The sequence below is a fragment of the Tenrec ecaudatus genome, chromosome 3, assembly GCF_050624435.1.
Source record: "Tenrec ecaudatus isolate mTenEca1 chromosome 3, mTenEca1.hap1, whole genome shotgun sequence".
In the NCBI taxonomy this organism is placed as follows: Eukaryota; Metazoa; Chordata; class Mammalia; order Afrosoricida; family Tenrecidae; genus Tenrec; species Tenrec ecaudatus.
In genome coordinates this window covers 208,143,992-208,157,871 of record NC_134532.1, presented here as the reverse complement: position 1 = coordinate 208,157,871, position 13,880 = coordinate 208,143,992, and the positions used below count along the sequence as shown (strand labels likewise).

Sequence of the window (13,880 nt, the reverse complement as noted above, 5' to 3'; positions counted from 1 at the left end):
CCGATGTTCAACCATTTGAATCTGGAGCAAAGAAATCAAAACCAAACCTACTGCCATCGAGCCAAAGAAATCAAAACCAAGCCTAGAGCCGAACTGCAGGCCAGCCTTATGGAGGCTGAAAATCTCTCTGGCGGAAGCAGTCCATTACAACTTTCTCCAGAGGGGCGGCGGAAGAATTTGACCTTTCAGTTAGTGGCACCAGGACTCTTTTCTGAGAGGCCAGTCTCCTGCAGATATGTCATCGAGGACAGCAGCAGTGGCTTTGAGGGGGTAGAGTGAGGAACAAGACTGGCTAGGGACATCTCAAACAGGGTACTCCTGGCCTCTCAGCCTGAAGTGGGAGCTGGACGGGCACCTCCCCTCACATGTTAAACAGGTGACCCTGGCGGGTATTGCGTGCCTGCCCTACCACTACAGTCGGAGACGGATTTTAAAGTGGGGCCCACACCAGGTAAAGCCCTGCTGCTTTCAGGTGGGCGAGCATGCTGGGCAGTAGCGCTTATAGAAGAAGGCGGTGCTCCTGGTACTTATGGGACCCTTCAAGGGAAGCAGGGAGGACGCACTCCACAGGCCCAAGATCTGCAGTCCTCAGCGGGCTGCTGGCAGGCTCTCGCTCGCTCCATACACACCACCACAAAGCTTTTTATAACATTGGCTTTTTCCAAACTCCAGAAATACTTTCAAGAAAGTCGAGCACAATCTGGCAATAGCTGAATGCTTTCTGAGGAGCCCTGGTGGCGCTCAGCCTTCTCCACTGCTGTGGGGCAGGAGCTATGCACCACTAGCTAGGGTGGCAGTTCAAAACCACCACCTGCTCCTAGGGAGAAACTTGAGGCTTTCCAACTCTGAGTAAACAGTTAACAGTCTCAGAAGCCCACGGGGGAGACTGTTCTCAAACAGGGCCACCATGGGTCAGAATAGACTCCACCGCAGTGAGATTGGTTTGGGTTCGGGGTGCTTCTTGAAATAAAAAATAACAGACAGACAAGAGAAAGATTCCGTATCTCACTGGACCTCTAGCCGGTGGGTCGATTTTGACTCGTAGTCACCCTCTAGGACAGAGCAGAGCTGCCCCACTGGGGCGCCAAGGCTGTAAATCTAGGAACCTTGGTGCCATACACTGGGCTGCTAAGCTCAAGGTCTGAAGTTCTAAGCCACCAGCAGTTCCTACCCACTAGCCTGGTGGTACGGACACAGGTAAGGCTTCTTGCTCTCATCAACAGTCGCAGAAACCCACAGGGGCAACTCTACTCTGTCCTACCGGGTTGCTATGAGTCGGAACGGCTTCGATCCTGAGGAGTACCTTGACCTAAGCGGACTGCACCTGCTTTGCTCCCCCAGAGCAGCTGGTGGGTTCAAGTCGAGAGACCTTTAGATTGGCAGCCAAGCTGTGCGCCACCCGGCCTCTCTATCTTCTTCTGGGTGAACAGTTACAGTCTCCGTGTAAACTGTGCCAGTTGAGAAAGTAAATACGCTGGCAAGCAGGTGCTCAACTGACAACTAAAGCAAACAGAGAGAGAGAGAGCGCGAGACGGAAAGTGGTTGGATAGAAAGGACTTAACCTGGCAGTTTGTGCTTAATTCTTTCAAGGATATGAAACCTCTTCAACATCTAACCTGGGTCCAGTCCTGAGAATGAACACATCCCAGAGGTTTTTGACTTGATCAGCCTTATAGTCCCTCAATAATCTCTCCTTTGAATGCCAAACCTGGTCACCCATGCAGTCAATCTCACAGCCTATCCAGTTGCTTTCTACCTTCATAAAGAGAATTCGCCTTAGAAACCCACAGGGGGAGTTGTACCCTATCCTACAGGGTCACTAGGAGTTGGCATTAACTTGATGAGTGCTTTCTGTTCATCATCCAGTTATCTGCATAAACCATAGAAACTACCTATTACTACAGTCTCTATTCTGAACGCCAGAAGCATTTTTTTTTCCACGTCGGAAGAAGTTCAATGGAGTTGTACTTCAACTGCTTTCCAAACCTGAATGATGTAAGGATTTAAAAACCCCGCGACCTTCCTGAAGTCAGTAAGACAAGACATCTCAAAGCCTTCCCTTTTCTCTTAAAGGCTAATGCGGTTACCGGAAAAAGAAAAATGGTAAAAGGATAATAAACCACTTTCAAAACAGGGCAAAGATCCTACAGGGAACTGTCATATTCTAATAATACGTCCAATACCAATCATTCAAACAGGGCTCCTGAAGACAAGTGTTCTTATGTCGCTTACTATTGTTTTACACACACACACACACACACACACACATATGTAAGCGACTTTAAGTTTCGGTTTAGCAAGTTGAGGCCCTCTGCTCCCCCTGAAGACTTGCAGCGGAAAGCCTGCAGGGGGTCCCTATGTGCCTGACTCAGACTGCAGCGGGTTGGGTGGGTCGGTTTGCATGTTTCTCGTGTGGCTGGAGGAAAAGTTCACAGGTCACCTTTTGCGGGGCGCTGGACAGACGGGGCAGACGAGTGAGGTCGGCCGTGCTCCCCACGCTGTCCGCCGCGGCTGGGGAACCCGTCCTTGGAGGGCTGGGTAACAGGTTTCTATGACTCAAGTTCGCTCAAAATACACAAGCGCCCCCCAAAAAAGTCACCTTGGCCGGAATCCACGCAGGGGGTGGCCGCGCTCGGAGACGCGCGCCGGGGGCAGCAGCGTTGTGCGCGGGGCGGGCGGGCGGGGGGGTGTTCTTTGTATTGGGGGACATTTGGGGAACCGAACACCTTTGCGAAGCAGCGGCGCGCGCCGGGACGGGGCGCGCGGGGCCGCGGCCAGCCTTCCGCTCGGACACACCTGGCGGCCGGCGTCGCGGGCCTGGGTGGCCGCGCCCTCGGGCTGTCAGCGCCCCGGGTCACCCCGCCGCCCCCGACCCCGCCGCGGCCTACGCCGCCCGGCCGCCCGGCGCCTCACCTGCGCGGCCGCCGCGCCGCTTCTCCCGGCGCCGGTCGCTCTCGTAGAAGCCCAGCGTCTCCGTGTGCTGAGGCGCCGGCGGGGGCCCGTGGCCGCCGCCCGGCTGCTCCGCCTCGCCGCGGCCGCCCCGCTCGGGGCCGTCCGCGCCGCCTTCTCCCGGGGCGGCCGCGTCGCCGACGCCCGCCATGTTCCGCGCGCCACAGGCCGTCCCCGCCGCCTCCCTCCAGCCCGCCGCCCGGCCCCCGCCTCCGGCCGGCCCCCGCCCCGCCTCGCCCCGCCCCTCGCCGGAGCCCGGGCCGCCGCCGCCGCCGCCGCCTTCCGCGGGCCGCCGGCCGGCGCGCGCCATTGGCGTCAGCGGCGCGCGCGAGCTCGCCGCCGCCGCCGCCGCCGCCACGGCCGCCGCCATCTTCCGCCTGCCCTCGCCGTAGCGGCTGGGCTCGGCCGGCCGGGGCGGCGCGCCGGGCTCCATGCGGCCGGGCCGAGCTGCCGGGGACCGCGGGCGGCGCCGGGGGCGTGCGGCGGCCGGAGGCGGAGGTTCGGGCGCCGAGACCCGGGTGGGCGCCCGCGGCCCGCCGTCTGCCAGGTGGCCGGCCGGCCGCCCGGGGCCCCTTTTGGAGGCTCGGTGGCCCGAGTGCGCCGGCGCCGCCCGCCGGGACTTGGCACCGCCCGCGCGGCCGCGGCGGCCCCGCTCCCCGTCCCCGGGCCCCGCCTGGCTCGGCCCCGCGCCGCCGCCGCCGCCGCCGCCGGCGGGCTCCATCCCGTCTGCATATTTATGGGCGCCGGCCACCCGCCCGGGCCATGCTTTCGACGGCCCCCCAGGCGCTTGAGCCGGGGGCGTCGCCACAGGTGGGGGCCCGGCCGGCCCGGGGAGCTGGGGGGCCTTCAGCGGGGAACGCGCCTTTCGGGTCGGTGCTCGGCGCGGGCCGCGGGCCGTGGGACCGTGTTGCCCTGGCTCCCGGAGGCCACTCGCTCCGGGCCGCCCCTGCCCCTTCCAGCTGGCGTGTGTCTGCGCCCCGAGCCTGGAGACCACCCGCCGCAGGAGTCGGGGAAGCGAAGGTGCTGGGACCTCCATCCACCCCCGCCTGTCCTGTGGCGGCCACTTGGAAACTCACCCTTGCCTTGGTTCACTTTTGATTAGCTCGGGGGAAAAAACCAAAACAGTTCCTCCCCTGACACTAAAGTGACTGGAAGCTTCTCTCCCCCCCCCTGCCCCCCCAAGGGCCAGGGAGACGCTATAAACAAGTCTGGATGGGACATAGCTTGATTGTCCTCAGACCCTGGGCGTTCGATTCTCACTAGCGAGTTAGCCGGCTGCAAACTCACGAGCCAGTTAAAAGCAAGAGAGGACTGCGAGTCCAGGGCCCGGCTGGAGGTTGTGGTGAGACTGAGCTAAGCTTCCACGCTGGACGGGTTGGGTTTCCAAACTGGACTGTAGCGAACCTCAATGAATTAAGCCCAGACCGACCCCCGGGTCAAATCTTCCATACCCTTTGGAAAATCAAAAGCTATTAAGTATATGGCCAGTAATTTTATTCTTCTGATATCCCCCTGCCATTGTTCACTGATTGGCAAAGACCTAGGCTTCTAGGGCTGGTTCGTGTTTACTCTTTCTCCATCCTCATTTGCAGTGGCAAAAGCCTAAAAGACGAGCAGTGGGAAAATCTTATGGGAACAAGAGAAACTTGTTTCTCCCCAGAGCTGGGCTAGTGGCTTTGAACTACGGACCTTGAGAGTTAGCAACCCAGCTCCCAACTCACTCGCCATCAGGGTTGGAATCTCTAATTCTGTTTTCTAAGAAGCTGGTTATAGTGCTATCTCATTTTCCATATCAAGACCGAGGCATGGCCATCCCTTTCCAAAGGCTGTGCCCAATGGTCAGCAGAGAGAACAGGGCTTCTAGAGACCAAGAGAAGTTAGGAATGTGGGGAACTGAGGAACTTCATCGGATCTGCAGTGTTTTCTCTGACGGAACTGCCCCATTGCAGACAAGCCCATAGTGAAGTCAGCACGTTTTTCCGTTCACACTGCGCTTCCCTTATCTAAATGTCAATAGTGAACCTGTCAGTTAGTTGGTAGTATATGGGACCTTGTTTGAATGAGCTCCGCCCATCACATCCTATTTAGAATCCAAAAATGAGTGTTTGCAAATACATAGCCCACATCTTCCAGATATTCAGCTGCAAAAAACCCAGAGGCCAGGATATCTTACCCAGCAGGGAGGAACCACCCCTTCTCTGAGGGAAAGGAACTAGCCTGAAAAGATCGCTTCTTTCTGTCAGCTGTAAACAGGAAAACTTGTCAGTTAGACATCCAGTCACCATCATTAGAGGAACAAGAGGCAATTTCGAAAGCTTGGCAGCTCTCACCATTACAGAGACACCAAATGACCATCTGAGCTATCAGAAAAACAAGGTTTAGAGGACAATGAGCCACAGTAGTTCAGTCTAGGTGTTAAAGAAATAGCATAATGGCGTATGTCAGCACAACCCCAAAGTGGCTGCTGGCAAAGAAACTCCATTGGTGGGGACTCGAGTAAGGAGAAGGAAATTGTGCGTGGGAAGAATAAGAACAGGTTCAGAAATGAGGTTAAAAAAATCATGCGAAAGAAAATTGAATGAGTTAATTTACATATCCGACAATCATAAGTTATGCATAATTGTATGGTGATATGAACTCAAACCTGCTGCTTCAAGTCAGTTTGGACTCATGAGGACCCATAGGACAGAAGGACTACGTGGGCTTTCCAAAGGGCCACGTCTTTACTAGCTCAGCCTCCTCTTTCTCCCCGGGGTGGGTTTAAATTGTTGACCTCGTTGACCTCGCAGCCCCCATCTAACCCGTTGTGTGTCTGGGGCTCCTTCAACCAGAAACCAAACCCATAGCCACGAGAGGATTCATATACTTAGCGACCTCTGGAGCAGAACTCCCTCTGAGTTCTTGAGGCTATATCAAAGCTATGCATATGCTCAACTTTTCTGGTGCCTTCTGTTGGTAGTAGGCACCTGGCAGGCTTTTGTATTTTGAAAACAGAAGTACCGGGATTTTTTTTTTTTAGAGACTGAGGGTGGGTTGGGTGGGTGATTAATATTCACATTTGTTTTTCTAAGTAACTTAGATGACCTTGTATTAAAGATTCTGTGATTGTGCAGCGAAACAAAACATTTTGTTATGTGAGCCATGGATATAAATTCCAGAGGATCATCTTAATGAGCCATATAAATCCACACTGCTTGATGCCTAAGTACATCATTCTAGGCCTCCATTATGTGAACTCCCCGCCCTCCTATCTTCCTCCACCCCTAACTCATGCCCAAGCCTTCTTCCCTCAGAGTTAGTAGGATGGTGCAATACAAAGAATGATGAGTCTGCAGTTAGACTTTGCCACGTTGCTCTCTTGACCACAAAGTTAGCTGTGTGGCCCTGCAATGATACCCATTCTGACCCTCATGCCATCCATTGGTCAATGAGGGCAAAGCCTGTCCTTCACAGTAGATGTTATATTCCATCCGGTTGATTTCAACTCCTCGTCACCTTCGAGAACAGAGTAGAACTGTTGCAAAGGATTCCCAAGACTGGAATCTTCAGAAGCAACAATTTAGAAAACCCAAGTATTGCCTCAGGCAAATCTGTAAAAGATCTCAAATTCTGAAAGAGCAAAGATGTCACACTAAGGTGCACTTGACCTCAACTATGGTGTTTGCAATCGTTCGGTATGCTTGGGAAAGTTTGGACAATGAATACGGAGCACGGGAGAATTGATGCCATTGGATTATGGTATTGGGGAAGGATTATGGACTATCAGGAAAAAGAGTGAACAAATCTGTTTTGGAAGAAGTACAGCTATAGTGCTCCCTTGAAGTGAGGATAGCTAGACTTTGTCTCTTGTACTTTGAACATGCCATCAGAAGGGACTAATCCCTGAAGAAGGACATCCTGCTTGGTAACGTTGAAAATTTAAAAAATGGAATCAAGCCTACTGCCCTTGAGTTGGATAGGACACAGGGCGACCGGAAAGGACAGTAACACGGCCCCTTTGGGTTTCCAAGGCTGTCCATCTTTATGGGAACAGAAAGTTTCATCTTTCTCTTATAGAACAAGAGGGTCAGCACGTAAGAGACCCTCCACAAGAGAGATCCACACAGTGACTGCAGCAATGGGCTCAATAATAAGAAGGATTGTGTGGATGGGGTAGGACTGGACAGTGTTTTGTTCCTTGAACACAGGGTCCCTGTGAGGGAACCAGTCCTATGCTCCTAACAGTAACCGCAGTGTCCTCAGATGCTGAGGGCCTCATCTCCCTCCCCAGGAAAGGCTGGTGGGTTCAAACACTGACCTCTTCGTTAGCAATCTGTGCCTAAGCCCTGAAAAAACAGAAATTTTCTTATTTTCCCCTCTTAGTGGTAACTTCAGATGTTGCCTTTGGACCGAATAGTTTTCACCTTTTCAGCAAAGCTACCTCTCTCTTGATAGCACTTTTGATACATTGTGCCTAAACTGTGTTTGAAGTGAGCTCCATCTACTTTTCCTAAGTTAACAAAAACACCAAGCACTTGGACGACCTGAAAGAACTCTGGACAGTAAGGACACTTGAGCTCCCGGACTTCCCTCAACTTGCTACGTCTTTTGACCTGAGGCAATACGGCTTACTTTCCCCGCCTGAAGAGTACTGGAGAGGGGACCCTGATGGCTTCTTCTGGCTCCACACTTTTGTGGTCATACTCACACCAATCCCTTTGCAGACTCCTGGATACCTTGGGGTTAACGTAAGGAATGCCCACCTTAGCAAAGTCATTACGTATTGAAAGTACCTTGGGCTGCTGGAACAAACAAATCTGTCTTGGAAGAAGTACAGTCGATTCGCCTTAAAAGTGTGGATGATGAGACTGTCTCACGCGTACTTTGGACAGGTTGTCAGGAGGAACTTTGTCGTGGGGTCTAACATTTACATAAAGGGATTCTAATGCAGCGACTTCATTTGTAGGTCAACCGGAGCGTATTTGAAATCTCCGTGCACTTTATGATCTAGGCTAACAGGAGAATGATCACTGCATTCCTGGGGTCCTCCGCCTGCCTGGCCTCTAAGACGCTGCCTTTCAGGCCTCAGATTTCTGTTTTGAAGGACTTTCCCAAATTGATGCACACCTGTGGCTAAGAACGCTGCTCAAGGTGACCTTTCACAATGGCATTGCCCATGACTACTGTGTATTTTTGATATGTAATCAAGAGAGACCAGTCCCTGGATAAGAACGCTGTGTGAGGCCGGCTTGACTAGAGGGAAAAAAATCCAGTGACATTCCCATATGTATAAGAAAGAGCTTTATATCAAAAAGCAATTATATCTCAAGAAAGCATGTCAATCCAACTCATGTCACAGTCCAGTACTAGTCCACAGGTCCCTCTTCAGATGCACACAGCAACATGCAATGCTGCAGAATGCAGGAAGATCACAGGCTGGTGGGTGCACCATCTGGTGGATCCAAGGTCTGGGGAAGCATGGCAGGGCTTCCACACCTCTCAGGGTGGCCAGCAAGCAGGAAGGAGAAAGCAGAGAGAGGGGGAGGTTCCCGGGCCCTCCTTAGGAGAAGGCCACACCCCAAGGAGGCACCATCAGGCTGGGACCTGATTGACAGGTTGGATACCACCCCTAGACTTCTATGCATCTCTGAGTTGACACGACATGATCCATCACAGACAGAGGGACCCTCAGGGAAAAACACAGGAAGACCTTCAGCAGGATGGATTGACCCAGTGGCTGCCACAATGGACTCACAATTGTGAAGATGGTATTTGCTGTGTTGTGGGGACGGATTCAATGCCCGACATTTAGCCGACAACAATGTTGCTTTGGTTAGATTTCAGAGTGGATTCAACCTCTGAGCAGAATGCAAGTGTCTTTCTAAGTTGAAATTTTATTTCAGCTGGCTTCTGTTTTCAGAACCATAAACGCCACCAAGCTCAGTCCTGAACTTAATGCGCTCACTATTTTGTCTTCATAGAGAAAAACAGGAGCTGATCGTCTTGGGAAGACCAGAGCGGCTCAGCAGCTGGCATGGCACAGAAAGAGAGCTGACTGTCTTGCCCAGAACAAGCCTTTGCTCTCAATGGATGAGAGTACACTGGACACTTGGGCCTCAGTAAGAATATATTTTTTATATCTTCAGCCATCAATTTTTGGACTGGTACTCTGTGTTTTACCTCTTTGGACCTTTATTCCATGGATCTGATAAAGGAGATCAACTCAGTTTACTTCTGGAAATTGAAGTGCCGTTGGTTTTGAATGTACCTGTTGCAACCCGAGGGAGCCGTGGTGGCACCTTGGGCTGCCAACTGCAAGGTCAGCAGTTTGACACCACCAGATAGTGTTTCCTGCCGTCAAGTCGACTTCCAACTCCTAGTAACCCTATACGACAGGCGAGACTTGCCTCTGGGTTTCCAAGACTTACTATGGGAGTAGAAAGCCCCATCTTTCTCCTTATAACCTAACAGTCATGCACACAAGCTGATGTCTGAAAGCACTCTGGCATAAGTACATAGGACCGGAACCATTCTAAACAGGACAGACTAAAAGCCACGTTTTCTTTTATACGGGAGCCCCTGTGGTGCAGCTGTGAAAGGACTGGGCAGTCTGTTCCCCTAAAGACTGAGGCCCTGGAGACCCTTGCCAATTCCTCGATCCCCTGAGTCAGAGTGGACTTGATGACCATGGGTTTTGTTTTTTTGGGTCGATGAAAGATACCTCGTTTGTAAGCCCTTAGAGTGGAGGCTGTTTAAGTAATGAAAGCATGTGAGCTCACATCCACACTTCATTAGATACGACCAATGATCCAGGCTCAGGATTTTACATTCCAGAAAACAGATTTAAAGGATAATGGTGATGACTTAGCATGCTTCCCACCAGAAGAGAGAACCGTGTTCCTGTTCCATCCTCAAGATAAAATGCAAAAAGACATGCTACATTTGGAACTTTCAATCATTTAGCCAATCAGTGAACAAGCATCGGTTTCAGAAGGGACAGACCTCGTCCCGGCAATTTTCCCATCACTGCCAGCTCCCTCCTCTTGAGGAGGCGCAGAGCAGAAGAGCTTTTGTTGGTCACTTAGTGCAGGCTGCACATCCTTTGGGATTTTCCCTTTCCTTCCGAAATCTTTGATTGTCCAGTTTTCAGGACTCCCCAGTGGTGAGTTCTTTATGATGTCTTTTTCAACACTCAGCCTATAGCGACTGTAATCAAAAGATTTCGCAGGATATTTAAGATAAAGTTTGACTTTGTTCTAGTCCGTATAGTTGAACTTTCAGCGCAAGAGACTCAAGTGACTGTGCTCTTTACTGCCACCCACTGGAAGTTCTTTGAAGAGGCGTTCACGTGCTGGTACTCTTCCTAACAACCTTTCATTCTGCTCAGGAATTGGTACTTCTGATACTTTCCCCTCCTCCATCTCTTTTTCCCTTTTGTTTCTTATACATGAAGGCACCCTCTGTTTCTTATCAAGATCTATCAGAGTGGTCTCTTTTATGTAAATCTATGTCTTGCCCCCCTCTTTTTTTTTTTTTAACCAAACTGTACTTTTTGCGAATGCATAAAACAATTTCAGGTTCTCAAAAAAAAAAAACCTTTTGCTTTTCTTTCTTGGGTTTTGACTTTTTAGGACTGGACTTTTTTTATTGCCCATGTTTTAACTACTCCCCAGTGGAGAGGACTGTGTGACATCTTTTGGGCACTGGTCATGCAAACACACTCATAGAGGGCTAGGACAAAGACCCTGTGAGTTTCTAAGACTGTAAATCTTCAGGGGAGTAGAAAGTCTCATCTTTCTCCCACAAAGTGGCTGGTGGTTTCAAACTGTTGACCTCTTGCAGTTAATAGCCCAGGTTATAACCCATGACGCCAGCAGGTCCCCTATAGTGTGACTAGTAATCAAAAGATTTTGTGGATTTTAGGACAAAGTTTGGCTTCGGCCTAGGTTTAAGGAACTTGTAAATCTGTTTCCCAGGCTTTGAGCTTTCCAGGGTGTTCTTTGCTACATTCCCCTCTGGGCTGGGCTGGGACGTTCATCCAACTATAAAGAAGAACTTTCTATCAAGAAGTAATCTTATATCAAGAAAGCATCCCAGCCCAGTCCAACTGAAGTCCTTGGGTCTGATGCTAGGCAGAGCCCTCCTCAGATACATGTAGTTGCAGGCCATTGATGCAGAAAGGTGAAGTACAATGCAGGGAGACCACAGGCCGGTGGGTGCAGAGTCACATGGATCCAAGGGCAGTGGAAGCATGGCACCGGCAGCTCTCAGGGTTGGGCAGCCCCTATGAGCCAGAGGCAGGCATGGAGTCCCAGCAAGCAGGAAAGTGAAGGGACAGAGAGAGAGAGAGAGAGAGAGAGAGAGAGAGAGAGAGAGAGAGAGAGAGAGAGAGAGAGGATGGTGTCCCCAATAGCTCCTCAAAAGGCCACACGCCCCAGGAGAAATCATCAGGCTGCCACCCGATTGCCAGTTTGGACCCCACCCTTCTACAAGTGCATGTTGACATAAAATCTAACTACTACCCACTCTTCTCACTATCAGTCCGAGTACAGTTATGTGCCTTTGTGAAGTGTCGCTGTTGTTTCCGATAGCCTCCAAGTTAATATTCAAATGATCAGCAAACCGTCACCAGCTTGTCTTTCAGGTGAATGCTTAATAAACACTGTAACTTAGTATAGCTCCATGAGGGAGAACAGTACTGTGGAGAGTTTTTTTTTTTATAACAACAATTAAAAGAAAAAAAGCCAACAAACCTGAAACATGTGTTTTGGCTTTTAGCAAGAATTATTTTATTGGGACAGCTTTATCCCCCTAATTGGTTCACCTAAGTGACACTAATATTCACACACACACGATTACATGCGCTGTGATGACAGGCATGTACCGGGGTTAAAGTTTTGGCATGTGTAATTCACACATAAATCTTGGATTGTGAAGAAAAGAAGGGAATCCGACACTGATCATTATTTATCATCTCTTAATGTTCATTCTGACCTCTCACTCATTGTACAAGCAGAGTCACTTACATGCCTGCAAACTGTATTTATTATGGCTCCGGTATCCATGATTTTACCTGATTGACTAAATATCATTTTTCTAAACAAAGCTAAGGAGCCCTGGCAGTATAGTTGTCCACTTGTCAGGCTGCTAACTGCATGCTGCAGTTTGTAAACAGCAGGGGTAGGAATGTATCCTGGGGAGCCCTCGAGGACATGCACTGACAAAGTGGCTACGGCAAAGGGCCCCACTGAGGGGCGCAGTCGTTGTTGTGCACAGGGTTGCCGTGAGTCAGACCGAGTTGGTGGCGCTAACAGCAATGGCACTTTACCCTGGAGGATGGGCTAGCATACAAACGTTTTTCATTGCCGGGGTGGCTCTGAGTAATTTTATTTTTTTCCTGAAAAGGCGCAGTAGTCCAAATAAGCCTGGGAACCTCTTATCTAAATGATTTTGCTGGAAAAGAAATAACTTTCTTTGTAACTCCTTTCTTTAATATATGACTAGCCTACCAGCAGAGCCTTTCCTTCCTTAAGTTCTCGTTGCTCTCTTCCCGAGTGTCCACAGAGAGACAGCGTCAGTCGCCCCATCCTTACACCCGCAGGTGGGGCCGCCCCTGTGATCAGTTGTAGAGCGCTGCTGCTTTTCCTGAAGCAGTCTGCTTTAGTTTTGTTTTGCTTTTGTGCCAAAGTGGATGGGCTCATTGTTTCGAACCAGACCCTAGAATTTAATCTCAAACGATGGCAACTGGATCGAAATATCGTCAGATGGAGTGACAGCAAAGAATGATGGGAATGACCGTGAACTTGGCGTTGAGGAACCTGGGTGCAAGCTCTGGACCTGCAGCCTGCGAGGAGTTCTAAGCCTCAGCTTCCTGACCCCAGGTAGCTCCAGGTGGACGAGGTTGCCTCAAATTTTCCTTTTGGCTTTAGAATTAAGGTGATTGTAGGATAAGGTGACCAGATTTTAACATTGGTAAAGCAGGACACCAGTGGGACACCATTGATAAAACTCATATCCTGGCAAAATAGCCATATGACAGCCAAAAATCGTATACCCTAGCTTGTCGTGCATTCTTTCCAAAAATTGGGACTTTTAAAAAATGACGCAGGACATGGGAAAAATTATTAAAAATCGGGATGTCTGGTAGCCTTATTCTAGGAACCTCTTGAGTTAATTGAAGCTGGGGTGAAATGTGGGCTTGGGATGCTTTTTCTTCTGACCAACTCACGTACCCCTTTGGACTTGTAATGTTTATCTTAAGTTACACTTTCAACTCAAGAGACTTTAATTTTTCTGATTCAGTGAACATTTGTTCAGCATCTGTCACGTGCCAGGTCATGTTATTGTACAAAGCCCTCGAGATGAACGGACTGTGCTTCCTGTCCACAGTAAATACGTGGCAACGTGGGAAGCATTACAACAGAGGCTCGAGTGAAGGGCCACGGGGCTCAAAGGAGAGGCAGCGTCATTCTATTTGGAGCTAGCCCGGGACAGCAGAGGGCGGCGTGGCCATGGAGTGAGCCTTGAATGATGTGTGAAAGGGGTTGAGGAAGGCCACAGAAGGACTTCACAGGTAGAAGGAGTAGCAAGAGCAGAGGGAGAGGGAGAGGAAAAGGCAGGGCGTTTGAGCAGAACGTCAAAACGGAGTTTCTGTTTCCAGGGTTAAATCAAGGGAGGGGAACAGGCAGGGCTTTGATTGTACCCAGAAGTCAGCAAGAGATGGTCTGGAAGTGGAATAAAGAACTAGGGGATTCAAAGCACCACCTCTTGGACGTCTGAAGAATAATTCATAGCATTTTTGAGCTTCATCTATATTGTATTTCTACTCATAATCTATAAGAATAATTGTGAATGACCCAGGACAGGGCAGTGTTTTGTTCTGTTGTGCATTGGGTCATTTTGAGTCAGGACCAACCCAACAGCATCTTGCTAACATCACCACCACCACCACC

At 50.4% G+C, this 13,880-nt stretch overlaps 1 protein-coding gene across 1 annotated transcript in view; it reads right to left on the bottom strand.

Annotated features, from left to right (window-relative positions):
* TAPT1 (transmembrane anterior posterior transformation 1) overlaps window positions 1–3,135 on the bottom strand; it is a 65,725-nt gene extending 62,590 nt beyond the window's left edge. Inside the window, exon 1 of the mRNA XM_075544509.1 lies at window positions 2,914–3,135. Coding sequence (XP_075400624.1) covers window positions 2,914–3,100 — 187 coding nt within the window. The 5' untranslated portion in view covers window positions 3,101–3,135. The remainder of the gene's footprint in view (window positions 1–2,913) is intronic.
* Window positions 3,136–13,880: the final 10,745 nt, after the last annotated feature.